Genomic DNA, 27,220 nt, shown 5'->3' on the forward strand with positions numbered 1-27,220 from the left:
GGCGCAGGATACTGTTGATGTGAACCAGAAGGACTCTCAGGGTTGTTAATATATATGTATAATATGTATAGGTCGTTACTATAAATAATTGTATATTGGACTGTTAAATCATATTTTTGGAGAGTGTTTATCTGAGACAAGGCAGTTGCCATTTAGTTTTAGTTTTCGTTTTTGTTATATATTATTTATTCTTTGTTTATAAAACAGGTCATTGTTATTTATACTGTTATATTATTGTGTAAAGGATACACAATGTACTGTGATGGTTGACCAAAGATTTTCAATAAAATATTTTTTTAAAAAAATGTTTTTACAACTTCTAAGATAATAGAGGCCTTAGGATAGTTTTGATGTCTGTTTATTTGCGATAAGAGAGCGTGTGATGTCCAATAACACCTGGCTCATTGGTCCAGATGTCTATTTGATCTGTAGGCATCAGTATTTCATGTCCTGTAGAAATCCTTATTGAGGCAGGCCTTATTAGGGAGTCCTGGTTTAGAGAACTGCTTTACCACTCTTTTTTTGTTATATCCTCCAGTGCTTGGTACAAGTTAATTAAAAATACAAAGTGATGCGCACAACCTTACAAAAGTTACAAAGTTACAGAAATTACCCATTCTATATGAAATACATGTAAAATTTATGCTGAGAAGTGATTGGGGTGCCAAAGTTAAGGCAACAAGATTCACGTGAAATATACCGTGACCCATTAACTAGTACATATTCCTTAGTCATACAAGTCGAAAGGACTACATGGCTACAAAAGCTAATTACAGATCTTAATTCTAAACTTACAGAATCAAAGATGGTTTTGTGCTGTGAAAGAAAATAATTGCTTCTTTTAAAACATTACTAAGTTAAACTATATTAACTTAGGGCAAAAGGCCTTTTGATCTTTGGGGATACAACTGTTAAGTTTTAATGGTGAAGGAGGTTGATGGTCCGAGACCAGAACTGTTCAACCCTGATTTCTTGCATCACTGACTTGGGCCATATGGTTTTTCTCCCTTGTTAAGTGTGAGTGAGACTGCTAATAAAGATGTGCTGGTGTCCCATGATTCAGCATAATACAAAATTGTGTTAACATAATTCAATTGCTTGATTATTAGACATAACTGTAAATAATTATCAAACATAAACATTTCTCAATTTTTCACACTTTTTAAGCAAGGGTATAAGAGTTGGGGTTCTCCAGTTCTACGCCGCTACCTCTGTATCTAAGAAGTATTGGAGGAATATCGTCAGTACCTCCACAATTTCCTTCTGTACTTCTCTCCGTATCCTTGGATGTGTTTCATGGTTTTGATAACTTACCTATTTTTATGTACAGCCAGCCTTTGTCATGCATGCTCTTCATCATCAATTTTTAGCCCAGCCAGTCTTAACCACCTCCTCTTTCACTATGATTTCTGTAGCATCCACCTTGGTGTAGGAAAGCTCGCATAGAGTGCTTTAGCCATTCCTTCTCCCCCCATGCATAGATCATCTTGGCCCCTAATTGACTGCTCCTTTCTATCTCCTTCATTTGCTTGTTGCATCTTTCCTGCTTGTGGCAATGTTCCTCCACTGTACCCAAACCATTTTGTCTTTTAAGAGTAGCCCGTTGTTCTGTTACAGTTTCTGTCAATTTAATTGGACCAGATCTGTCCCCTCATTGAAACTAATCCTCCTCCAATTAAGTATTTTCACTCTAGAATTGTCCTTGTCCTTTCCATAACTGACCTAAACCTTGGAGACACGATGTCGCAATGGTTAGCACTGCTGCTTCGCGGCATCGAGGACCTGGGTTCGATCCCGACCCCTGGCCGATGTCCGTGTGGAGTTTGCTCATTCTCCCAGTGTCTGCGTGGGTCTCACCCCCACAACCCAAAAGATGTGCAGGGAGCTGTATTGGCCACGCTAAATTGTCCCTTAATTGGAAAAAATTATTGGGTACTCTAAATTTATTTAAAAAAATCTAAACCTTATGATGCTATGAACAACCAGCCTACTTGGTTCACCTCATTACCCAGAACCAAATCCAGTAATTCCTCCTTCCTCATTGGGCTGGAACTGTACTGTATTGGTTAAGAGTTGGTAATAAAGCATACAACAGGACAATCTCTCAGAGGGCAGTTCCAGGAGAGTCACAGAACTCAAACAGTAACTTAGTCTGTATAGTATTCTGCTTGTTATCTTTCCACGTGTTCATCAATAAACCATCATTCTAGTTAAGTCACCAGAAGTATTGTATGCATCATTGCACCAGCAAGGTCACAGAACACAACAACTGTTACTATCCCTGTATATACTAGGATAATTGAAGTTCACCATTATTACTGTTTTGGTTTTTGCGCTCTCTGTAATTTTTTATGTTTTCTCCTCTCTATCTTTTCCACCAGTAGGTGGCATATAAAATGCACCCAGTAGTAATGATACCTCTTGATTCTTAACTCTAATCAAATAGACTCTCCTTGACTACATTTAATTTTAATAATCTTTATTGTAACAAGTAGGCTTCCATTAACACTGCAATGAAGTTACTGTGAAAGCCCCCAGTCGCCACATTCCGGCGCCTGTTCGGGTACACTGAGGGAGAATTCAGGACGTCCAAATTACCTAACACCACATCTTTCGTGACTTGTGGGAGGAAACCGGAGCACTCGGAGGAAACCCACGCAGACACGGGGCAAATGTGTGGTTTGCACAGACAGTGATCCAAGCTAGGAATCGAACCTGGGTCCCTGGCACTGTGAAGCAACAGTGCGAAGACATTCTCTTTCTTTTGCACTCTTGCTCTCTCTAATGCTCCGCTCCTGTGCGCTCTCGAACACTCTCTCTATAATATTCTCCATAATCAACACTACCAGCCATCCTCCTTTCTTTGTTTCCCTATCTTTCCTAAACATCTTGTCTCCAGAAATATTAACAGCACCTAACTCTCCTTTATTGATGCTACGACACCGATCATTTTGACTACGCTTTGTGCACTTATGTACACTCTCTGCAAAATAATTTCGATCTTATTTTGTTTCCTCTTGACCTGACCCCACCTAATGCCTTACTATTTCTTACTCTGATGCTGTCTGTCTTTCTCAATACTTTGTACACCTTGCTTTTCTTTACACACGCTATATTCTTGTCCCCATGTTCTTGTGGGGAGTGAAACATAGAGTGAATGTTTTGAGTTCACTGTGATTCTTCAGAACACCTGTTTCTTTGCTTGTTCCATTGCCCCTTTGGCCTTGCATCACCACTCATTTGTCATTTAGTCTCTCTTGTCTTCCACCTTATCACGGACCTTGCCTTTTGTTCTTTTCCCCCACTATCCCCCCCCCCCCCCCCCCTTCATTTGCTTAAAACCTATTACAAATTAACTTTTTCCAGTTCTGATGAAAAGTCATCAACCTGAAATGTTAACCCTTTTTCTCAAACTGCTGATGCTGCTGGATCTGCTGAGTCTTTCCAGCATTTTCTATTCTTATTCCACATTTCTGGCATCTGCAGTATTTTACTTTTGTTTCTTTGTAATGATGGATTGAAAGAGGATTCCTTTTGGTCAATTATGGTCAGACCGTATTCCTTAGAGTAGACACATTTCACTGCACTCTCTAATGGTGGCTGAGGACTTTATTATGGTAACAATTTATTTAATGCGGCAGGTTGGACAGGACTGTGGAGAAGCCCAGGATGCTGTGGTCATTCTAGAGAAAACACCTTTCTGTGAGGAAACCTTGCCGCAGCTTCTCAACAAGGACGCAGATCTCCGCCTTCAGATGAGGAATGACATCTACAGCACACACCACCTCTACCCACTTCCATCCTTCAATGGTATGGTGCTGTCCAGCCCAGCTTGATGCTGTCCACCCACAATTGGTCAGCATCAAGCTGGGCTGCAGCTTATTTTAGAACATTAGTTATAGTTTAAATGGCTTGTAAATGTGCTTAATACTTGGTTGAAGTGCAGGTGAGTGTGAAGCTTTCACACTTGTCGACTTAAAACTTTCGAAGTACAATTATTCTTTCAAATATCTGGAGAGAGCTTTAGTAAGAACAACTTGTATTAGTACAACATTTTAAATGTAATGGAACCTCCCAAGATGCTTCAAAGCAAAGTGAAACAAAGTACGGCACCAGAAAACAAAAGGAATTGGGTCAGATGACCAAAGATTTGATTAAAGAGATAGGTTTTAAGGAGTGTCGTAAAGGAAAAAAACAAGGTGGGGAGGTAATTCCAGAGATTTCAGCCTCATCTAAAGGCACGGCCACCAATGATGGAGCAACTAAAATTAGGGATGCACAAGGCCACAATTAGGAGTGCAGCCACCTTGAGCAGCGAAGGCATGAATGAGGGTTTCAGCAACAAATGAGCAGAGATGGGGTGAAGTTGGGTGATGTCACAGAAGCAGAAAATGGCACAAATATGAGGCTGGGAAATCACCTTGAAATCAAATGTGACCAAAGTTGAAACATTCTTTGATAAGCCAGTCTGTTGGCCAGGGAAAGTACTGGAGTCAATGACTTGTGTAGTTGTACATCACTGGGGTACAGTATTGATGGATCACATGTGTCACTGAATAATACTAGGGCACAGAAACAATTGGTGCAGATCTCACAAGGTATAGCTGGGACACAGTACTGATATGTACAGATCTGTCACTGTATGATCCTGGGGGATGCAGTACTTGTGGGTAGTAGTCCGTCACCATATAATGCTAGGGTGCATAAATGTTTGGTGCAGATATCACAAGACTGGGTTACAGTACGAGTGGGTACAAGTATATCACTGTATATCACTGGGGTGCAGTGCTGGTAGGTGCACATCTGTCATTATAACACTAAGATGCAGGTTTGTTACTGTATAACAAAGGTACAACTCTGACCCTATAACACTGAGGTACAGGTCTGTCGCTAACAAAGTGGGTACAATATAGGTTGATTCAGGTCTACAGCTGTATCACACTGCCATCTAAAACTGGTAGAAGCAGGCCATGAACACTGAGGTGTAATATAGGTGGGAGTGTCCAATCTAGACATGTTTTCCCGGGTCCTGAAATTGGTGCTGCTAAAACATAGGGCCCTAATAGTGATAATACATATTGCTTGGTTTGGTCTGTTTGAATTTTGTGGGCCTGGATGTTCAGAAAGAGCTGTTGTTGATGTTTATCACCTGACTGATAAACCTAAACAACAAGATATTTGAGTATAAACAACTTCTGATATCTGTAAGTTAAGCAAAACTTGAATTTTAACCATCCATATGATGTGAACCATGTTATCAAAAGAGTTCATTTCTCATGGTTGATGCTGTGACAAAATGAATATTGAATTGCATTGTCTTGTGTTAGCCAGTTCCTATAACTGATTGACACCAACTGTGGTGCAGGGGGAATCACCTTTGTCTCTGGGTTTCAAGCCACACTCCTAATTTGAGCTCAAAAATCGAGGATGTCACTGTAGTGCAGCACTTAAGGAGAGTTGCATTGTCGGAGATAACACCTTAAAACGTGGCTTGCCCAGTGGGTATAAAAGATTCCACAATTATTCGAAGACGAGTAGGGAAGTTCTCTGGTAGTAAAAGCAAAATACTGCGGACGCTGAAAATCTGAAATAAAAACAGAAAAATGCTGGAAAAACTCAGCAGGTCTGTAGAGAGGAACAGAGTTAACTTTTTGAGTCAGTATGATGACTTCAGAGGTAAAGAGAGTGAGAAATGTGAAGCATGTTATACTGTTCAAGAGGGGTGGGGTAGACGGAGCAAAGTAGCAGGTCAGGGATGGGTGGGAGCTAGGAGAGATTGTACAAAGATGTGAAGGACTATAGGTGGTGCTGTTCTCTGATGTCCTGGTAGATGCTCGTTCCTGAACCAACATTGCTAAAACAGATTATTGTGTCATCATCACATTGTTGTTAGGTGTTGGCTGCTGAATCAGGATTTTTGCGTAGCGCACTCTATCCTTTGGAGCTTGCCGTTCGAAATTAATGTCCTTAACTTTATAATCTATTACTCTCAATTTCAAGTACTAAGTTTTTGACAGGTTTTAGTGCATTTTTAAACATGAGCTTGAAGGAAATGGCAGTACAAAGGCTGGCATTGCACCAGACCTTGCTGGATATTTATGTTGCAACATTCAATTTCGGTAACTGAACTGGGTGATTAATTTAATAGTTTTGAAATCTGTTTCCTTCTTTGGAATGGATCCAGAAGAAGCTCCCCACATACACCAAACGGGACTTTACATTATCTTGTATATAGTGAGCAGTGAGGATGAGAGTAGGAGATTTCTGTATGACATAGATTGCTGAAATCTAGATGAGCTGGAATTTTGTTTTAGTATAAATTTATAGAGAACCCAATTCATTTTTTCCAATTAAGGGGCAATTCAGCGTGACCAATCCACCGACCCTGCACATCTTTTTAGGTTGTGGGGGCGAAACCCACGGAACCATGGGGAGAATGTGCAAACTCCACACGGACAGTGTCCCAGAGCTGGGGTCGAACCTGGGAGCTCGGCGCCGTGAGGCAGCAGTGCTAACCACTGCATCACCGTGCTACCCCTCGTTGAAATTTGATAGAGGAGCACAAAGGGACTAATCTTCCTGGGAAGAATGAGGAGAGGCAATATAAACTTCATGGTAGAATTTTAATAGGAACAGAGAGACATGGAAACATCAAACACTTATGGCACAAAATAATGCCTTTCAACCTATTGTGTCTGTAGCAGCCACAAAAGAGTGATCCTGCCTAATCACACTCGCCAGATCTTGGTCCTTAGTCTTGTAAATTAAAACAATTCAACTACATGTGAATGCAATGAGGATTTCTGCCTAGGGAGTGCATTCCAGCTCCCCACCACCCTCTGGGCAAAAACATTTCTCCTCAACTCCCCGATAATCCTCTCCCAATTTAAGTCTAATAAGAAGTCTTACAACACCAGGTTAAAGTCCAACAGGTTTGTTTCAAATCACGAGCTTTCGGAGCGCTGCTCCTTTCTCAGGTGAATGAAGAGGTATGTTCCAGAAACATATATATAGACAAAGTCAAAGATGCAAGACAATGCTTTGAATGCAAGCATTTGCAGATAATTAGGTTTTTACAGATCCAGAGATAGGGGTAACCCTAGGTTAAATTTAAGTCTATGAACTCTGTTATTGACACCTCTGTTTAATGAAATGTCCTTCCTATCCACTTTATCCAGAACCCTCAAAATGAATTAGAATTGAAATTTCAAATCAATTAAATCTCCTCAGCCTCTTCTGTTCCAAATAAAACACTCCCAACCTATCCAACCTTTCCTCATAGCTAAAAGTCTCCATTCTTAACAACAGCAATCTACTCTATAGTGCAGTCATATCCTTCCTATAAAGGGGGCAGGCCAGAATATACATGATCTCCTCGTGTTTTACACAATTCTAGCATAACATCTATTCTGTGTCTAGTCTGACAAAGGAAAGCATCTTGTCTGCCTTATTTATCTGTCCTGTGTACTTGATCTCTCAGCTCCCTCTGCCCTCCTCTGCTCTTCAGGTGCCATGTTTTACAACTTTGGTGATCATGGCTCTTCAACTTTCACAGATCTTAAAAGCAATGAACATTGTGTTGTTCTCAAATCTTCTGCCCGTTCTGTTTCTTAAGCTGTTGGTGTAGTTTGTTCTTTGTCTCCCTATTGACCTGCTCCCCTCAATTTAGCAGTCACTACCAGCTGATCTAGTTTCTCTCTTTGAAGTACATTCCCAAGTAAATTGTAGTTTGTCACTGCAAATGTTCTTATTGTGTGCCTGCTTTCCTTAACATTCCCACTTTAGTTGTGTGTGTTTTCTAACTCCACCTCATTCTACATCTCCGAAACCACAGGAGGAATTCTCCAGCCGTTGGAATTCTCTTTTTCCGCTAACAGCGCACCCCTGCTCGCGGGTTTCTCAGCGGCATGGGGTGACTTCAATGGGAAATTCCATTGAAAAGCGGCAGGTAGAGAGAATTCCATCGTCTAGAATCCCGCCCCACATCTCTAGTGCCTTTAGTTTATCTTCCATTGTTTTGCTGATATTCCAACCTTTGATATTGTAGTAATCTCGTTCTGCTTTCTGGCCTTATACTGGAAGCCTAATAACATCTAATGGGAAAGTCAAACATTAGAATGTGAATAACACTTGTATTCTCAGTACCCTGTCGCTCAGTGTCTCGTCCTTTGCCTTGTTTACGCTGCCCAAAGGCATTACCTTGCATTTTTCCAGATTGAATTCCATTTGCCACTTTTCTTCCCACCTGACCAGCCCATTGATACCTTTATGCAGCCTCTAGCTTTCTTCACACGATCAACTACACAACCAATGTTTGTATCATATGCAAACTTCTTAGTTTTGCCTCCTTCAGTTTTTTTTTTATAAATGTTTTTCATTGGATTTTTGTACAGAGTATATTTTGCCGTTATGTACACAGGATATGATATATCATATATATATATATATGTAAGTAGGCATCCGTTTGTGCCGGCGAGGCACTTCCGGAGGGTAATCCTCGAGTGGGTCTGGTGCCGGTGTTGCCCCTCGCTTCTCCCGATCGGATTTTGCCACCGTTGTCTTCTCGTGCACGCTGCCGCGTCAGCCGGCCTCCCGTCCTCTGCCTGTGTTCTCCTTTTTCTTTGTTCCTGTGGATGTCAGGCTGGTTAATGTTTCGCTGCCTCCTTCCCCCCCCCCCCCCCCTTATTGTTCCCTGTCTCATCCCTCCTCCTCCACTCCTGCGGTTCACCCCCCCGCCCCCCCCCCCCCCGGTTACCCCTTTCCTTCCTCTTAGACCGGGGGGGGGGCAACTCAGTCTATCTCCCCCCTCTCATGCTTTGGCTGCTTTCCCCTGGTTCCTGGCTATTCTTCTGCTTGTTTGTTAGCCACAAACAAGTCCCGGAACAATCGGGTGAATGGCTCCCACGTTCTGTGGAAGCTGTCGTCTGACCCTCGGATGGTGAATTTAATTTTCTCCATTTGGAGGGATTCCGAGTCGTCAGACAGCCGGTCTGCAGCTTTGGGTGGTGCTGCTGACCGCCAGCCGTATTCTACGTCGGGCGATCCGGGAGGCAAAGGCAAGGGCGTCTGCCCTCCTCCCCAGAAATAGATCTGGCTGGTCTGAAACCCCGAAGACTGCCACCTTCGGGCATGGCTCCACCCTCACCCCCACCACTTTGGACATTGCCTCGAAGAAGGCAGTCCAGTACTCCACAAGTCTGGGGCAAGATCAGAACATGTGGGCGTGGTTGGCTGGACCTCCTCGGCACTGTTCACATCTATCCTCCACCTCCGGGAAGAACCTACTCATACGGGTTCTTGTTAAGTGGGCTCCATCTACTACTTTTAGTTGCGTCACGCTGAGCCTTGCGGAGGTGGAGTTGACCCTACGCAGTGCTTCACTCCAGAGTTCCCACCCTATCTCGATCCCCAGGTCGTCCTCCCATTTCCTTCTTGTTGCGTCCAGTACGGTGTTGGCCCCTTCTACCAGTCGGTCGTAAATGTCGCTACAGTTTCCACTCTCTAATATGCTTGTGTCCAGTAACTCTTCCAGTAATGTCTGTCGTGGCGGTTGTGGGTAAGTCCTTGTCTCCTTTCATAGGAAGTCTCTGAGCTGCAGGTACCTTAGCTCGTTCCCCCTTGCCAGCTGGAATTTCTCCGTCAGTTCGTCCAGTGTCGCGACCCTGCTGTCGGTGTATAGGTCCCTGACTGTCAGTGTCCCCTCGTCCTGTCTCCAACTTTTGAAGGTGGCGTCAGTCAGCGCTGGTGTGAACCTATGGTTGTTACAGATGGGAGCTTTGTCCGACATTTTGGTCAGGCCAAATTGCTGGCGTAGCTGGTTCCAGGACTGGAGGGTGGCTATCACCACTGGGCTGCTGGAGTGTTTTTTGGGTGGGGATGGGAGTGCCGCCGTGGTGAGGGCCTGGAGGGAGGTCCCCTTACAGGAGGCCTCTTCCGCGCGCACCCACTCGGCTTCTGGCTCCTTGATCTATCCCCTTATTCGCTCGCCCGTCGCCACCCAGTGGTAGAATTGTAGGTTTGGGAGGGCTAGCCCTCCCCTTGATTTTGTTTTTTGTAAGACCTTCTTTGTGATCCGAGCATTCTTCCCCCTCCATACGAACGCCATGATTAGTTTCTCTAATGCTTTGAAAAAGGCCTTGGGGATGTAGATCGGGATGGCTCTGAGTAGGAAGAGGTACCTGGGCAGCAAGTTCATTTTGATCGTCTGGACTCTTCCCGTGAGGGAGAGTGGGAGTGTGCTCCATCTTTGCAGGTCCTTTTTTACTTCCTTCGTCAGACTGGTGAGGTTCCATTTGTGGATCCCTTTCCAATCGTGGGCTATTTGGATCCCCAGGTAGCGGAATTTGAGTCGGACTTGTTTAAACGGCAGTCCCGTTAGTGCTGCCCCCCCCCCCCTACTTTTGGGTGTACCGGGAAGATCTTGCTTTTGCTCATGTTGAGTTTGTAGCCCGTGAAGGCGCCAAACTCTTTCAGGAGCGCGATGATTCCGTCCATGCTGCTTTTGGGTCGGAGATATAGAGGAGCAGGTCAGCTGCACAGAGTGAGACTCTGTGCTCTCTGCCGCCCCTTCGGATCCCCCTCCAGCTTTTTGCCGCTCGGAACACAATTGCTAGTGGCTCGATCGCTAGGGCGAACAGCAGCAGGGACAGTGGGCATCCTTGTATGGTGCTCCTGTGCAGCTGGAAGTATCGGTAGTTGGTGTTATTTGTCCGTACGCTCGCCATGGGAGCGTTGTATAGGAGTTTTACCCAGGAGGTGAATCCTGTTCCAAGCCCGAACCGCTCCAGTACCTCTATGAGGTATTTCCATTCAACTCTGTCGAAGGCCTTTTCTGCGTCTAGGGAGACGATCACCTCTGGTGTTCTCTCCCCGGAGGGGGTTATTATCACGTTCAGCAGGCGCCTGATTTTGGAGGTAAGCTGTCTACCTTTGACAAAGCCCGTCTGGTCTTCTGCGACCACCTCTGGTACGCAGTCTTCTATCCTTGGCCAGTATTTTGGCATCTGCGTTCAACAGTGAGATGGGCCTGTATGACCCACATTCCGTTGTGTCTTTATCTTTCTTAGGTATCAGCGAGATTGAGGCCTGTGCTAGTGTGGGTGGCAGTGTGCCCTTGGCCAGTGAGTCTGTGAACATCTCCCGCAGGTGCGGGACCAGTGCTGTCGCAAATTTTTTGTAGAAGTCCGCCTGGTGGAGAGCAAATCAAAGTTGCCTCCTACAGTTAAGTGGAAATCATTGATCTTTAAAATGGATAAACAAAGGCCCCAGTATTGAATCCTGCAGAATCTCACTGAAAACTGCCTTCCAATCACACATTCACCATTATCCTTAACTGCTGCTGCTAAGGCAATTTGTTTAGATGCAGCTTGTCATTTTTCTTTGAATGCAATGATCTGTCTGCCATCGGAATCCTAAAATCCTTCTGGATTACATCAAATGTGCTGCCGTCACCCACCTTCCTTGTTAACTCCTCAAAAAAAAATCAATCAAGTTAAATCAGACATGCCTTTAACAAATCTATGCCAACTGCCCTGATTAATCTGTGCTTTTCCAAATAATTTATTATGTCCCTCAGAATTTTTTCCAATAATGTTCCCACCACTGCGGTCGCTGGCGAGCCTGTAATTACTCAGCCTATCCCTTCTTTTCATTTCGAACAATGGTACTGAGCTAGTAGTTCTGTGGTACCGCACCTGTAGCCAGAGAGGATTGGAAAATATTGGTCAGAGCCTCTGCGTTTTCCTCCTTTGCTTCTTTTAGCAGCCTGTCCTACATTTTACCTGGGCTGGTGATTTATCTCTTTTAAAAGATGCTAAACTTATTAATATTTTCTATATCACATGTTTATACTATATAATATTTTGCACCTTTTTTTATAAAAAAATAATTTTAATTCAAATTTTCACAAAATATCAGCAACAAAATACAGAAAGAAAAGAACAACCCCCCCCCCCCCCCCCCCCCCATATACCTAAATAATAAATTAACAGCCTTCATCAACACAAAGGCAAAAATACACGCCCACTCAAGAAAAACGAACCAACCCCCCCCCCCCACCCCGGGTTGCTGCCGCTACTGACCATCTTCTAACGTTCTGCTAGGAAGTCGAGGAATGGTTGCCACCGCCTGAAGAACCCTTGTACCGATCCCCTTAAGGCGAATTTCACCCTCCAACTTTTTTTAAAATTTAAAAAAAATATGTTTATTAGAATTTTTCAACAAAAATTTTTAACCATTCAAACCCCCCCCCCCTAACAAAAAGAAAGAAAAGTCGCATAGCAAAACATAATACAGAACTTTGCACGACCAGAACATATGGGCGTGATTAGCCGGGCTTCCTGAGCACCTCCCACATCTGCCCTCCACCCCAAAGAACCTACTCAGCCTCGCCCCTGTCATGTGCGCTCTGTGAATAACCTTAAACTGTATCAGGCTGAGCCTGGCACACGAGGAAGAGGAATTAACCCTACTTAGGGCATCAGCCCATAGCCCCATCTCAATCTCCTCCCCCAACTCCTCCTCCCATTTGCCCTTCAGCTCCTCTACCAGAGCCTCCTCCTCTTCTTTCATCTCCTGATATATCGCCAACACCTTGCCCTCTCCGACCCATACACCCGAAATCACCCTGTCCTGAATCCCCTGTGCCGGGAGCAATGGGAACTCCCTCACCTGCCGCCTCACAAACGCCCTCACTTGCATGTACCTGAAAGCGTTTCCCGGGGGTAGCCCAAATTTCTCCTCAAGCGCCCCTGAGCTCGCAAACGTCCCATCGATGAACAGGTCCCCCATTCTTCTAATCCCTGCCCGATGCCAGCTCTGAAACCCCCCGTCCATCCTTCCTGGGACAAACCGATGGTTATCTCTGATCGGGGACCACACCGAGGCTCCCATCGCACCCTTGTGTCGTCTCCACTGCCCCCAGATCTTTAGCGTTGCCGCCACCACCGAACGCGTGGTGTACCTTGTTGGCGAGAGCGGCAGCGGTGCCGTCACCAGCGCCCCCAGGCTCGTTCCTTTGCAGGACGCCATCTCCAACCTCTTCCATGCCGCCCCCTCTCCCTCCATCACCCACTTACGGATCATCGCCACGTTGGCTGCCCAATAGTAGCCACCCAGATTCGGCAACGCCAGCCCTCCTCTGTCTCTACTACGCTCCAGAAACCCCCTCCTTACCCTCGGGGTCTTATTTGCCCACACAAAACCCATGATGCTCCTGCCTACCTTCTTAAAAAAGGCCTTGGTGACCATAATTGGAAGGCACTGGAACGCAAAAAGAAACCTCGGGAGGACCATCATTTTAATCGACTGTACTCTGCCCGCTAGCGAGAGTGGCAACATGTCCCATCGTCCTCCTCCATCTGCTCCACCAGCCGTGTCAAATTAAGTTTATGCAGGGCCCCCCAACTCCTAGCTACTTGGATCCCCAAGTACCTAAAGCTCCTTTCCGCCCTCCTCAACGGTAGGTCGTCTATCCCTCTTCCCTGGTCCCCTGGATGCACCACGAAGAGCTCACTCTTCCCTACGTTGAGCTTATAGCCCGAGAAGTCCCCAAACTCCCTTAGGGTCTGCATGACCTCCACCATCCCCTCCACTGGATCCGCCACATACAGCAACAGGTCGTCTGCATACAGCGACACTCGATGCTCCTCTCCCCCTCAGACCACCCCCCTCCATTTCCTGGACTCCCTTAATGCCATGGCCAAAGGTTCAATTGCTAATGCAAACAACAGGGGGTGGACAGGGGGCACCCCTGCCTCGTCCCTCGATACAGCCGAAAATACTCCGACCTCCGCCGATTCGTAACCACACTCTCCACCGGGGCTTAACCCAACTGATAAACCCCTCCCCAAACCCAAACCTCCGCAGCACTTCCCAGAGATACTCCCACTCTACTCGGTCAAAGGCCTTCTCCGCGTCCATAGCTGCCACTATCTATGCCTCTCCCTCCACCGATGGCATCATTATCACGTTTAGGAGCCTCCGCACATTGGTGTTTAGCTGCCTGCCCTTTACAAATCCCGCCTGGTTCTCGTGAATCACCCCCGGGACACAGTCCTCGATCCTCGTAGCCAGCACTTTTGCCAGCAACTTAGCATCCACGTTAAGGAGCGAAATCGGCCTATACGACCCACATTGCAGTGGGTCCTTATCCCGCTTCAGGATCAAAGAGATCATCGCCTCAGACATTGTCGGGGGCAGGGTCCCCCCTCCCTTGCCTCATTGAAAGTCCTCACCAGCAACGGGGCTAACAGGTCTATGTACTTCGCATAGAACTCAACCGGGAACCCATCTGGTCCCGGGGCCTTCCCCGTCTGCATGCTCCCCAGTCCTTTAATCAGCTCCTCCAACCCAATTGGCGCCCCCAAACCAGTCACCTCCTGCTCCTCCACCCTCGGGAACCTCAGTGGGTCCAAAAATCGTTGCATCCCCTCTTCCCCCGCTAGGGGCTGGGATCTGTACAGCTCCTCATAGAAGGCCTTAAATGCCTCATTTACTTTCACCACACTCCGCACCGAAGTTCCCCTTCCATCCTTGACTCCACCTATCTCCCTCGCTGCCATCCTCTTACGGAACTGATGTGCCAGCATCCGGCTCGCCTTCTTCCCATACTCATACGTCGCCCCCTGTGCTTTCCCCCACTGTGCCTCTGCCTTCCCTGTGGTCAACAGGTTGAACTCCGTCTGGAGACTTCGCCTCTCCCTGAGTAGTCCCTCTTCAGGGGCCTCTGCATATCTCCTGTTCACCCTTAAAATCTCCCCCACTAATCTCTCCCTGCCCTCTCTCTTCTCCCTGTGAACCCTGATGGAGATTAACTCTCCCCTGACCACCACCTTCAGCTCCTCCCATACTACCCCCACCTGCACCTCCCCGTTGTCGTTGGCCTCCAAATACCTTTCAATGCACCCCCGTACCCTCCCGCACACCACCTCATCTGCCAGTAATCCCATATCCAAACGCCACAACGGGCGTTGGTCCCTCTCCTCTCCCAACTCCAGTTCCACCCAGTGCGGGGCGAGGTCTGAGATGGCTATGGCCGAACACTCCGTTCCCTCCACTTTCGGGATCAGCGCCCTGCTCAGAACAAAAAAACTATCCGGGAGTAGGCTTTGTGTACGTGGGAGAAAAAAGAAAATTCTCTGGCCAAAGGCCTGGTAAATCTCCACGGATCCACTACCCCCATCTGGTCCATAAATCCCCTAAGCACCATGGCCGCAGCCGGCCTCTTTCCGGTCCTAGATCTGGAACGATCTCATGCTGGGTCCAACACCGTGTTAAAATCCCCCCCCCCCCCCCCCCCATTATCAAGCTTCCTACCTCCAGGTCCGGAATGCGCCCCAACATACGCTTCATAAATCCAGCATCGTCCCAGTTCGGGGCGTATACATTTACCAACACCACCCACCTACCGCTCACCATCACGTATCGACCTCCATTGTCCACTGCTATGTTCTTGGCCTCAAACGACACCCGCTTCCCCACCAGTATTGCCACCCCTCTATTCTTTGCATCCAGCCCCGAATGGAATACCTGTCCCACCCATCCCTTTCTTAACCTGACCCAGTCTGCCACCTTCAAATGTGTCTCCTGAAGCATGACCACGTCTGCCTTCAGTCCTTTTAAGTGCGCGAACACTCGGGCCCTCTTAACCGGCCCATTCAGGCCCCTCGCATTCCACATTATCAGCCGGATTTCCCCCCACCCCCTGCCGACTAGCCATCTCCTGTTTTAGGCCAGTCCCGTGCCCGCGCCTCCCGCACCCTCCAGTCCCCCAGACGGGGAACCCCCGCCCCGACCACCTCTTCCGTTTTCAGTTCCCCCATCGGCCAATTTAGCAGCAACCCTATTCTCTCTCTCTCTTTCTCTCTCCCCCCCCCCCCCCCCCCCAAGATCTAAATCTAGCTCTTTTGCTCCCCGCCCCCGTGTGGAAATCCCCCCTCCTCCTTGCGCTCCTCCATTTCCCCCCCCCCCCTTCCCTAACGCGGGGAAAAGCCCACGCTTTCCTGAGCCGGCCCCGCCCCCTGTGGCGCAGCTCCTGTTGCGGCCTTATCCCAGTTCCCCCATCCCCGGGCCTCCCCTCCGTCCAGTCCAGCACCGGTGCCCACATTCCCCACAGTCTCCCCATCAAATCTCTTCCCCCATCCCCATCCATCGGCCCACCCGTGGAACATTCCTTACGCATAGTTAAAACCCTGTATACAATCGATATCCCCCCCCCCCCCCCACAACCACAGACCCTCAGTTTGAGACCAATTTTTCCGTTTGGATAAAGGTCTAAGCCTCTTCAGGCGTTTCAAAGTAGTGGTGTCGATCCTGAAATGTGATCCACAGTCGCGCTGGCTGCAGCATTCCAAATCTCACCCTCTTCCTATGCAGCACCGCCTTGGCCCGATTAAAACCAGCTCTCTTCTTTGCCACCTCCGCGCTCCAGTACTGGTAGATTTGGATCACCGCATTCTCCTATCTACTGCTCCGCTCCTTCTTGGCCCATCTCAGGACACGCTCTCTGTCCACGAAACGATGAAACCTCACCACTATCGCCCCTGGCGGCACGTTGGCCTTGGGTCTCCTCGCCAGGACCCGGTAAGCCCCATCTAGCTCCAGGAGACTCGGAGAGGCCTCCGCACCCATCAGCGAATGCAGCATCGTGCTCACATACGCCCCGGCATCGGCCCCCTCCACTCCTTCAGGGAGACCCAGAATCCGAAGATTCTTCCTCCTCGGCCTGTTCTCCAGCTCCTCTAATCTTTCGGCCCACCTCTTGTGCAGCGCCTTGTGTGCCTCCATCTTCACCGCCAGGCCCAAGATCTCGTTCTCGGTGTTTTTTTCCCGCACCTCTCGGATCTCTATCTCTTGGGCCTTCTGGGTCTCCTTCAGCCCCTTGATTGCTGGCAGCAGTGGAGCCAGCACCTCTTTTTTAAGCTCCTCCACGCAGCGCCTGAGAAACTCCTGCTGCTCCGGCCCCCATGCTGCTCGATCTCTGCCCTCCGCCATCTTGTTTTTTCTCCCCCGTTTCTTACGCTGCTCCAAAGCTGTTTTTTTTCCTTTTTTCCCCGCTCCACTTCTGGTCCCCTCCATACACTATGGAAGGGGGACCTTGCTCTCACCTTCCCACACGGGAAGTGGTCGAAACATTTCCGTTGGGGCTCCTCTGGAGAGCCCAAAAGTCCATTCTAGCGGGAGCCGCCGAAATGTGCGGCTTAGCTCCGCATCTCCGCAACCGGAACACCCTCTCCAACTTAATAAACCCTGCCATATCGCTGATCCAGGATTCCACGCTTGAGGGGCCTTGCGTCCTTCCACTGAAGAAGAATCCTTCACCGGGCTACCAGGGCCGCAAAGGCCAGAATACCGGCCTCTTTCGCCTCCTGCACTCCCAGCTCCTCTGCCACCCCAAATATTGCGAGCCCCCAGCCCGGCTTGACCCTGGAACCTACCACCCTCGACACCATCCTCGCTACGCCCTTCCAAAAGTCCTCCAGCGCTGGGCAGGCCCAGAACATGTGGGTGTGATTTGATGGACTCCCTGAGCACCTAACACACCTGTCCTCGCACCCAAAGAACCGGCTTATCCTTGCCCCGGTCATGTGTGCCCTGTGCAGCACCTTAAACTGTATGAGGCTGAGCCTCGCGCAAGAGGAGGAAGAGTTCACCCTCCCCAGGGCATCCGCCCACATCCCCCCATCAATCTCCTCACCCAACTCCTCCTCCCACTTACCCTTTAGCTCCTCCACCGAGGCCTCCACCTCCTCCTGCATCACCTGATACGTTGCCGAGATCCTTCCCTCTCCAACCCACACCCCCGACAGCACCCTGTCCTGGCCCCGCGTGGTGACAGCAGTGGGAACTCACCACCTGCCGCCGAACAAACGCCCTTACCTGCATATATCTGAAGGTGTTCCCCGGGGGGAGCCCAAATTTCTCCTCCAGCTCACCCAGGCTCGAGAACTTCCCGTCCACAAACAGGTCCCCCATCCTTCTAATACCTACCCTGTGCCAGCTCAGAAACCCTCCATCCATCCTCTCCGGGACAAACCGGTGGTTCCCCCGAATCGGGGACCACACCGAGGTCCCCAACTCCCCCCTGTGACATCTCCATTGCCCCCAAATTTTGAGGGCCCCCCCACCCCATCCCTGCACCGCTCCAGGAACACCCTTCTCACCCTCGGGGTCTTCTGCGCCCATACAAACCCCATAACGCTCCTGTTAACCCGCCTGAAGAAGGCCCTAGGGATCACCCACCTGACAAACCCCTCCCCGAACCCGAACCATTCCAACACCTCCCACAGGTACCCCCACTCCACCCTATCAAAGGCCTTCTCCGCATCCATCGCCGCCACTATCACTGCCTTCCCTTCCATTGCCGGCATCATTATAACATTCAAGAGCCTCCGTACATTGGTGCTCAACTGCCTCCCTTTCACGAACCCCGTCTGATCCTCGTGTATGACCTGCGGCACACAGTCCTCTATCCTCATGGCCAAAATTTTTGCCAGCAACTTTGCGTCTACATTTAAGAGTGAGATTGGCCTGTATGACCCACACTGTAGGGGATCCTTGTCCCGCTTCAGGATCAGGGAAATCAGCGCTCTCGACATCGTCGGGGGCAGAGTCCCCCCTTCCCTTGCCTCGTTAAAGGTCCTTACCAACAGCGGGCCCAGCAGGTCCGCATACTTCTTATAAAATTCAACCGGAAACCCATCCTGCCCCGGTGCCTTCCCCGCCTGCATGTTCCCTATCCCTTTGACCAACTCCTCCAACCCAACTGGCGCCCCCAACCCCGCCACCTGCCCCTCCCCCACCCTTGGAAACCCCAGCCGGTCCAGGAAGCGACCCATCCCTCCCTCTTCCAGTGGGGGCTCAGACCGGTACAGTTACTCGTAGAAGTCCCTGAAGACCCCATTGATACCCACTGCACTTCGCACCGTGTTCCCTCCTCCATCCCTAACTCCCCCGATCTCCCTAGCTGCCTCTCGCTTCCGAAGCTGGTGCGCCAGCATACGGCTCGCCTTTTCTCCGTATTCATGTACTGCCCCCTGCGCCTTCCTCCACTGCGCCTCTGCCTTCCTGGTGGTCAACAAATCAAACTCAGCCTGGAGGCTACGCCGCTCCCTAAGCAATCCCTCCTCCGGGGCCTCCGAGTACCTCCTATCCACCCTCACAATCTCCCCCACCAACCTCTCCCTCTCTCTCCTCTCCCCCCTCTCCTAATGTGCCCTAATGGAGATCAGCTCTCCTCTGACCACCGCTTTCAGTGCCTCCCAGACCACCCCTACTTGCACCTCCCCATTGTCATTAGCCTCCAGGTACCTCTCTATACACTTCCGGACCCGCCCGCTCACCTCCTTGTCCGCCAGCAACCCCACCTCCAGGCGCCACAGCGGGCGCTGGTCCCCCTCCTCCCCCAACTCGAGGTCCACCCAGTGCGGAGCATGATCAGAAATGGCTATCGCCGAGTACTCCGTATCCTCCACCCTCTGAATCAGCGCCCTGCTCATGACAAAAAAGTCAATCCGGGAGTAGGCCTTGTGAACATTGGAGAAGAATGAAAATTCCCTGGCCCCCGGCCTCGCAAACCTCCATGAACCCCTTCAGCACCTTGACCGCCGCCGGCCTCCTGCCCGTCCTAGACCGAGAGCGATCCAATGTCATATCCCTTCCTACGCAAGCCACATGCCCCCCCCCCCCCCCCCCCCGCACGGCCCGTTCCCCGCAGCGGCAGACCCCCGCCCTCCTCTACCAACTCCAGCTCCCCCTTGGCCATTCCAGCAGCAACCCGGTCCCCCCCAACCCACCCCCACCAGCTAGTTCCCCCCCTAGCTGCATTGCTCCCCCCATTGCACTCCCATAAGTCTGCTGACCCCGGCCACTCCCGCCGCTCCATCGACACCCCCCCCCCCCCCCCCCCCCCACCAGCGGGATCTCATCCATTCCGCTCCCAGCGCGGTAGAAAAAGCCCGCGCTTCCCAGCTCCGGCCCCGCCCATTCAGCCCGAAACGCGGGGGGGAAAAAGCCCGCGCTTTCCACTTGCCCGTCCCCGCCTCCCCTGGCGCAGCACCCTTTCCTGGCCCGGTCCCACTACCCCCAACTCAGCCCCCCCCCCGTGGGGCCCCATCTCCCCTACCGACCATCTACCCCCCCCCCCCCCCCCCCCCACACGACCCCGCCCGGTGGACCCAATTAAAACAATGCCCAATCAACCCCCAAAAAACAAAGAACCCCCCCATTCGAAACACAGCCCAACAATCCCCAACCATCCCTCCATCGCGGCCCCTCATCCCCGACCCTTAGTTTGAGTTCAGTTTTTCGGCCTGAACAAAGGCCCACGCCTCCTCCGGGGTCTCGAAATAGTGGTGTCGATCCTTATAGGTGGCCCACAGACGCGCCGGCTGCAGCGTACCGAACTTCACCCCCTTCCTGTGCGGCACTCCCTTCGTCTGGTTGTAACCGGCCCTCTTCTTCGCCACCTCCGCGCTCCAATCCTGGTAGATCCGAACCTCCGCGTTCTCCCACCTGCTGCTCCGCTCCTTCTTGGCCCACCTTAACACACACTCTCAATCAGCAGACCGGTGGAACCGCATCAGCACCGCCCGCGGCGCCTCGCTGCGCTTGGGCATCCTCGCCAGCACTCGGTGGGCCCCCTCCAGCTCCAAGGGCCCTTGAAAGGCCCCCGCTCCCATCAGCGAATTCAGCATGGTGACTACGTAGGCCCCCACGTCCGATCCCTCCAGCCCCTCCGGGAGACCCAGGATCCGCAGGTTTTTCCGCCTCGACCGGTTCTCCATCTCCTCGAACCTCGCCTGCCATTTCTTGTGGAGCGCCTCGTGTGCCGCCACCTTCACCGCCTGGCCCAGGATCTCGTCCTCATTCTCCGAGACCTTCTGCCGGACCTCCCGGATCGCCGCCCCTTGGGCCGTCTGGGTCTCCAGCAGCTTATCGATTGAAGCCTTCATTGGCTCCAGCAGCTCTGCTTTCAGTTCCTTAAAACAGCGCTGGAGAAGCTCCTGCTGCTTTTGCGCCCACTGCCTCCACGCTGCCTGGTCTCCGCCCGCCGCCATCTTCGTTCTCCTCCCTCACACCTTTCTTTGCTTCAATGCCACTTTTTTAATTGCCCCACTCCTGGTCCAATCCATACACTATCGGGGGAATGTTGCTATCCCCTTCCCACACCGGGAAACGTCGAACAAGCGCCATTATGGGCCCTGAAAAGAGCCCAAAGGTCTGTTTTTAGCGGGAGCTGCCGAACGTGCGACTTAGCTCCGCATAGCCGCAACCGGAAGTCCCACACTCCTTCTTCTAAACTGCAGTGTCTACCACCAACATGCTCTCCGACTAATACCGTTTGCACCTGCCCAACTTTATTTCTCAGTTCTCAGAAATTTCCCAGTATATATATATATATATATATATATATATACATATATATTCTTCTATCTCCCTCTGATTGTTTGGGATTCTGTAGTATTCTCCAAGTGGTGTCAGTGACCCTTTTTGTTCCTCAGTCCAATCCATATGTCCTCATTTTATGACAGCATGGTAGCACAGTGGTTCGCACTGTTACTTCACAGATCCAGGATCCCGGGTTCGATTCCCGCTTGGGTCACTATGTGCTGAGTCTGCATGTTCACCCCGTGTCTGCGTGGATTTCCTCCGGGGTGCTCTGGTTTCCTCCCACAAGTCCGAAAGACGCGCTGTTAGGTGAAGTGGACATTCTGAATTCTCCCTCTGTGTACCCGAACAGGCGTCAGAGTGTGGTGACTAGGGGATTTTCACAGTAACTGAATTATGGTGTTAATGTAAGCATATTGTGACAATATTAAAGATTATTATTAATAATGATCCTTTGAACGTACCATCCATCCATCCTCTCAGCTGCAATTGTTTCTTTAACTAATATTGCAAGCCCTGGATCCTTCCTGTTTTAATCCTCCTCTCTATTCTGTCTGAAAATCTTGAAAGTAGCAATGGTGGACAGCCATCATTGTTCAGTGCTGGCTATAGTATCATACTTCCAATGTCCATCTGTGCCGTCATTGCATCCGCATTATTCACTAAATTGCTCACGTTGATGTAAAAGGCATTAATGACTGAATTTCATTTATTGTCTATTTATAATAATTTTTATAATCTTTATTGTCACCAGTAGGTTTACATTAACACTGCAATGAAGTTACTGTGAAAAGCCTCCAGTTGCCACATTCCAGCGCCTGTTTGGTTACACTGAGGCAGAATTCAGAATTTTCTATCGCGATTTCTATGTCTTCCACATTTGGTTACTAACTTTCTACCTTCCATTTCCAGCTTTGCATCTTGACCATCTGAATGTATGTTCTCCTTGGGGAGAGCCTAGGACCAAAGGGCATAATCCCAGAGTAAAGGGTCACCCATTTAAGACAAAAGTGAGGAGGAATCTCTTCTTTGAGGATAGTGAATCTGGAATTATTTACCGCAGTGGGCTGTGGAGACTGGTCACTAAGTATGTTCAAGGTGAAATAGACAGATTTTTAATCAGTAAGGGAATCAAGAGTTGTGGGATAAGGCGGGAATGTGGATTTGAGGATTATCAGATCAGATCAGCCATAATCTCATTCACTGGGCGGAGAAGACACGATGGGCCAAATGGCCTACTTCTACTCCTACATCTTATGGTCTTATAGTAACCTGTCCTTGCTTTCCCCTTATATCCTTTGATCCCTCTATCCCTAAGAGCTATCCCCGACAGGCCTGTAAGTGGACTTCTGGAAGGCTTTCCTGCCCCAACTCTAATTGAGGCAACTGATGCCCACTTAAGCACCTCATCCCTCCATCCCTGGTATTCACCCAGCAGCAGATGGTGTACTCGCCATGCGGAAGCCAGATAAACAGGCCCTGTTGGGGGTGTTTCTCGGGTTGTGGTGGGGGGTCCCACGTTCAAAGGCATCCATTGCTTGATAAAGGGACCCAACATCATGAAAGCATCCCCAAGCATACTTCTTTGCCCTGGATGGTGTTGAAAATAAGTTTGCCTGGTATCAAAATGGCAGGCCTCATAAATCAGAAGAAAATCGCAGAATGTTATTGTGTGCCTGTTTGAATCGCTTAGTTAAAACCAAATATTAATTAAATCCACAACCGAGAGGGGCCTCCCTCCACCGTGACATTCATCCCACTATCACTCACCTGGGGATTGAGTTCCTTAGCAATCCTTGGTAAGTTTAAACTCTTATGCAGCTACAGTGGCTTTTCCATTGCCCCAGAATCACCACTCTCCTGCTCGAACAATTGCTTTACAGCTTGTCCTGCTCCGAAACCTAATTCAAAATACAACTACATACATACATTAAACAAGCAGCTTTGAAATGACTAACTAAACCAGACCAGAGCAGCAGGGTAGCACAAGTGGCTAGCACTGTGACTTCACAGCGCCAAGGTCCCAGGTTCAATTCCTTGCTGGGTCACTGTCTGTGCGGAGTCTGCACGTTCTCTCCACGTCTGCGTGGGTTTCCTCCGGGTGCTCCGGTTTCCTCCCACAGTCCAAAGACGTGCAGGTTAGGTGGATTGGCCATTCGAAATTGCCCTTCGTGACCAAAAAGCATAGGTGGGGTTATTGGGTTACGGGGATAGGGTGGAAGGGAGGGCTTAAGTGGGTCAGTGCAGACTCGATGGGCCGAATAGCCTACTTCTGCACTGCATGTTCTATGGTCCTCTGGGCATTACTAGCAGCAACCACTGCTGCCAAAAAACTCACAGTTGCCAGCAGCCGCTGATGGGGGCTTTGATCTGGGGAAAGCAGCCGTTGCCCAGTTACGTGCCGAATACGTGCTGGGCAGCACGGTAGCATTGTGGATAGCACAATTGCTTCACAGCTCCAGGGTCCCAGGTTCGATTCCGGCTTGGGTCACTGTCTGTGCAGAGTCTGCACATCCTCCCTGTGTGTGCGTGGGTTTCCTCCGGGTGCTCCGGTTTCCTCCCACAGTCCAAAGATGTGCAGGTTAGGTGGATTGGCCATGATAAATTCCCCTTAGTGTCCAAAATTGCCCTTAGTGTTGGGTGGGGTTACTGGGTTATGGGGGTAGGGTTGAGGTGTTGGCCTTGGGTAGGGTGCTCTTTCCAAGAGCCGGGGCAGACACGATGGGCCGAATGGCCTCCTTCTGCACTGTAAATTCTATGATCTATGAATTGTTTCTTCCTTTCAGGAAGGCCCGCTGAATTAAGTGACGTGGGTCTTTTGCCGGCACTGTAGCTGATTGGTGAAACTTCCATTGCTACTACCCTTCATTAAATACTACCCTTCAGTTCTGAGGAACAACTAGGGTTGTTCTCTTTAGAGCAGGAATGTTCAAGGGGAGATTTGATAGAGGTGTTTAAAATCATAAAGTGCTTCAAGGAGAGACTGTTTTCAGTGGCAAAAGAGTTAGCACACAAAGAATTTATTTTGTGCAGTGAGTTGTTAAAGTCTGTAATTCGCTGCCTGAGAGCATATTCAATAATAACTGGAGATGTACTTGAAGAGAAATGTTTTGCAAGACTATGGAGAAAGAATGGGAGACTGGAATTAATTGAATGGATTTTTGCACAGCCAACATGGGGATGATTGGCCAAATGGCCTCCTGCACTGCATCACTATGATCCTGTACTGCTCAGAATCGTTTTCTTGTGGGGTAGTGTTATCAATGTCAAACGCACATTTCATGACAACCACCAGGTGGTGGTATTCGGGCACGTTGCTGCTGGCATTAAAGCATGTCCAGTGCCTGCAATATAAAGGAATTACCATGAGGTAGATCAGTGGTGCCAGATTCTGTGGCATACCATCTCACTGGCAAAGAAAGAATTGGCTATACTGTAAAGCCAACAGTTCATCAAATAAGAATGTGTAAGAAAATACAATTTGGCCCCTCGGCTGTGGATTTGATTAATATTTGGCTTTGACTAAGTGATTCAAACAGTCACACAATAACATTCTGTGCTTTTCTTCTGATTTATGGAGCTTGCCATTTTCATCCCAGACAAACTTATTTTCAACACCACCCAGGTCAAAGAAGTATGCTTGAAGCATTTTAAACATTCATTCGCTCCACGGGGTGTGATAGACAAACATTATTGTATTTATGTAGCGCCTCATTGAGCTAAATAGCCTTTTGCAGTTTTTGTTTATTCTTTCATCGGAAATCCGTGTCACTGACGAGTCAGAATTTGCTGCCCATTGCTGATTGGCCTTGAGAAGGTGGTGATAAAAAAGAACAATACAGCACAGGAACAGGCCCTTCAGCCCTCCAAGCCTGTAGCGCTCACGATACCAACCTTTGCCAAAACCCTCAGCACTTCCTTGTGCCGTATCCCTCTATACCCATCCTATCCATGTATTTGTCAAGATGCCTTTTGAACGCTGTTATATGTATCTGCTTCCACAACCTCCCCAGGCAACGTGTTCCAGGCACTCACCACCCTCTGTGTAAAAAAAAAAAAAAAAAAAAAAACCTGCCTCACACATCTCCTCTAAACTTTGCCCCACCGACCTTAAACTTATGCCCCCTGGTGACTGACCCTTTCATCCTGGGAAAGTGTGCCTCCCCATCCACTCTATCCATGCCCCTCATAATCTTGTAGACCTCTATAAGGCCACCCCTCAACCTCCGTCTTTCTAATGAAAACAGTCCGAGTCTATTCAGCCTCTCCACATAGCCAACACCCTCCAGACCAGGCAACATCCTCCTCTGCACCCTCTCCCGAGCCTCCACATCCTTCTGGTAGTGTGGCGATCAGAATTGTGTGCAATATCCCAAGTGCGGCCGTACCAAGGTTCTAAACAACTGTAGCATGACTTGCCAATTTTTATACTGGATGCGTAGTTCAATGAAGGCAAGCATTCCATATGCTTTCTTGAATACCGTGTCCACTTGTGTTGCCACCTTCGAAGATCTGTGGACCTGCATGCCCACAGGTATGATGAGCCACATGCTTGAATTGATGGTTCTGTTAGGAAGGGAGTTCCAGGATTTTGGCACAGTGACTGAAGCAACGGCGATAAAGTTCCAAGTCAGGATGGTAACTTGCATGGGGGTGTTCCCATACATCTGCTGCCCTTGTCCTTCTAGGTGATAGAGGCCACAAGCTTGGAAAGTGCTTGGCAAGTTGCTGCAGGACATCTTGTAAATGGAACACACTGCTGCTACTGTGCACCGACAGTGGAAGGAGTGAATGTTTAAGATATTTCAAGCTTAACTTCTTTACCCTGGATGATATGCTCCTTGAGTGTTGTTGAAAATACACTCATCCAGGCAAGTGGAGAATATTCCATCGTACTTCTAACTTGTGCCTTGTAGATGGTGGCATCGATTTGGGGAGTTAGAAGGTGATTAATCACTGAAGAATTCCCAGCCTCTGACCTACTGTTGTAGCCATAATATTTATATGACAATGTTGCTGGGGTTTTTTGGACACTTCAGGGCAATTTATCATGGCCAATCCATCTAACCTGCACATCTTTGGACTGTGGGAGGAAACCGGAGCACCTGGAAGAAATCCACACAGACACGGGTAGAACGTTCAGACTCCGCACAGACAGTGACCCAAGCCGGGAATCGAACCTGGGGCCCTGGAGCTGTGAAACAGCTGTGCTAACCACTGTGCTACCGTGCTGCCCCCAATAGAAACCTCAGGGATGTGAACGATTCAGCAATGCTAATGCCATTGAATGCCAACAGGTGATGGTTAAATTCTGCCTTGTTGAAGATAGTTTTTGCCTGGCACTTGTTACTTGCCACTTATCAAACAAAGTCTGAATGTTGTCCAGGACTTAGTGCAGGCTGTGCAACCGATAGCAAATTTCCCCACTTCTTGCCTTCTGTTGGATGGAATGTCTTTGATGAAGCAGCTGGAGATGATACACCTAGGACCCCAGCCTGAGGAAGTTATTCAACTTCTGGGGGCTGAAATGCTTGAACTCCAATAAATACAATTTATTACTCCTACCAGTGAGGGCTGATGATCCTGGTTCGATCCTAGCCCCGGGTCACTGTGGAGTTTGCACATTTTCCCCGTGTCTGCATGGGTCTCACCCCCACAACCCTAAAAGATGTGCAGGGTAGGGCGGCACAGCAGCACAGTGGTTAGCACAGTTGCTTCACAGCACCAGGGTCCCGGGTTCAATTCCCACTTTGGTCACTGTCCGTGCGGAGTCTGTACGTTCTCCCCGTGTCTGTGTGGATTTCGGCACTGATACTCCGGTTTCCTCTCATGA

General features: G+C 49.2%; 1 protein-coding gene across 1 annotated transcript in view; it reads left to right on the forward strand.

The window, feature by feature from the left end:
- dcps (decapping enzyme, scavenger) overlaps positions 1 to 27,220 on the forward strand; it is a 118,700-nt gene that overhangs the window by 12,811 nt on the left and 78,669 nt on the right. The window contains exon 2 of the mRNA XM_072486801.1: positions 3,642 to 3,810. Coding sequence (XP_072342902.1) covers positions 3,642 to 3,810 — 169 coding nt within the window. The remainder of the gene's footprint in view (positions 1 to 3,641; positions 3,811 to 27,220) is intronic.

The sequence above is a fragment of the Scyliorhinus torazame genome, chromosome 21 (genome assembly GCF_047496885.1).
Source record: "Scyliorhinus torazame isolate Kashiwa2021f chromosome 21, sScyTor2.1, whole genome shotgun sequence".
Taxonomy (NCBI): Eukaryota; Metazoa; Chordata; class Chondrichthyes; order Carcharhiniformes; family Scyliorhinidae; genus Scyliorhinus; species Scyliorhinus torazame.